The sequence below is a fragment of the Aplysia californica genome, unplaced genomic scaffold, assembly GCF_000002075.1.
Source record: "Aplysia californica isolate F4 #8 unplaced genomic scaffold, AplCal3.0 scaffold00550, whole genome shotgun sequence".
Lineage (NCBI taxonomy): Eukaryota > Metazoa > Mollusca > Gastropoda > Aplysiida > Aplysiidae > Aplysia > Aplysia californica.
Window position 1 is genome coordinate 325,673 of NW_004797820.1, and position 1,119 is coordinate 326,791.

General features: G+C 44.5%; 1 protein-coding gene across 1 annotated transcript in view; it reads right to left on the reverse strand.

Moving 5' to 3' along the window:
- LOC101846911 (neuronal acetylcholine receptor subunit beta-3-like) overlaps positions 1-1,119 on the reverse strand; it is a 14,600-nt gene that overhangs the window by 11,094 nt on the left and 2,387 nt on the right. Inside the window, exon 2 of the mRNA XM_005106692.2 lies at positions 18-124. Coding sequence (XP_005106749.2) covers positions 18-124 — 107 coding nt within the window. The remainder of the gene's footprint in view (positions 1-17; positions 125-1,119) is intronic.

The following is a 1,119-nucleotide window of genomic DNA, read 5'->3' on the forward strand; positions in this document are numbered from 1 at the left end:
TAGAAGACCGTAAATACCTGTCAGAGTAGGGTGTGATGACTGAGATGTTGCTGTGGTCCTCTGGGTTCCACGTTAGCAGCTCATCTGTCCATACCAGCTTGAAGTACACGTTGAGTCGTATGTACTGTTGTGAACAAAATAACAGAAAGTTCTAGAGATCAGATCAGATCAGATCAGATCAGATCAGATCAGATCAGATCAGATCAGATCAGATCAGATCAGATCAGAGTTTTTGTCCCTTGCAACACAGATACGTCTAGATAAGATAAGATAAGATAAGGTACGGTAAGGTAAGGTAAGGTAAGGGTTTTTGTCCCTCAGATAAGTCTAGATAAGATAGGATAAGATAAGATATGAGTTTTTGTCCTTTCCGACACAGATAGAGCCCTATTCGGAAATCGAACTGGGGTCTCCTGGGTGTAACAACGAGGCGTCTAACCGCTGCACCAAAGACGCTGATTAGAATAAAATACTTTTCCCCCCCTTTTGGTAAGTGTTTTACAGAGCTCGCAACTGCATAAGGTCATATGAGCGCGCGGGACACATTAAACACTTTCAGTTGGTAGGAAATTAAAATTTTGAATTTTTTTCGGGTGGCGCCGAAGCCTACTCTTATCAATTTTGGACCACCAAGGGATCTTCAATGTGCGCAGCTTGCACACAGGACCTCCGAGATTTCTCGCCCTTATCCGAGAAGTCTTGGTGTAGATTTTACCTACCAGAACATCAGGGGTGTGGATGAAAGACAACAGACGGAGCCGAGGAGTAGCAGTACAAAAGCTGCAGAAAGAGACAGGAGTCCAGAGGATGGCGCAAAGGGGGTGAGGGGGTCGGGAAAGAAAGTGGAGACGAAAGCAGACGACAGAACAATAAATGACATTGTTAGAGAGTGAGCAGGAATGGATGCGAAAGGAGAACATTTCAGACAAGAAAATTTACCGTCGCTATCTGGATTCGAACCTGGGACCTATTGAATGAGAGGCGAATACCTTAACCTCTAGACCACGAGAGCCCCCCCCCAGAAAAAGATAGATAACATTTTATTGATCTTCAAATAGAAAATTTGCTGCGGCATATGTACACGCACGAACTTGCACACGTCTACATACGCACACACAC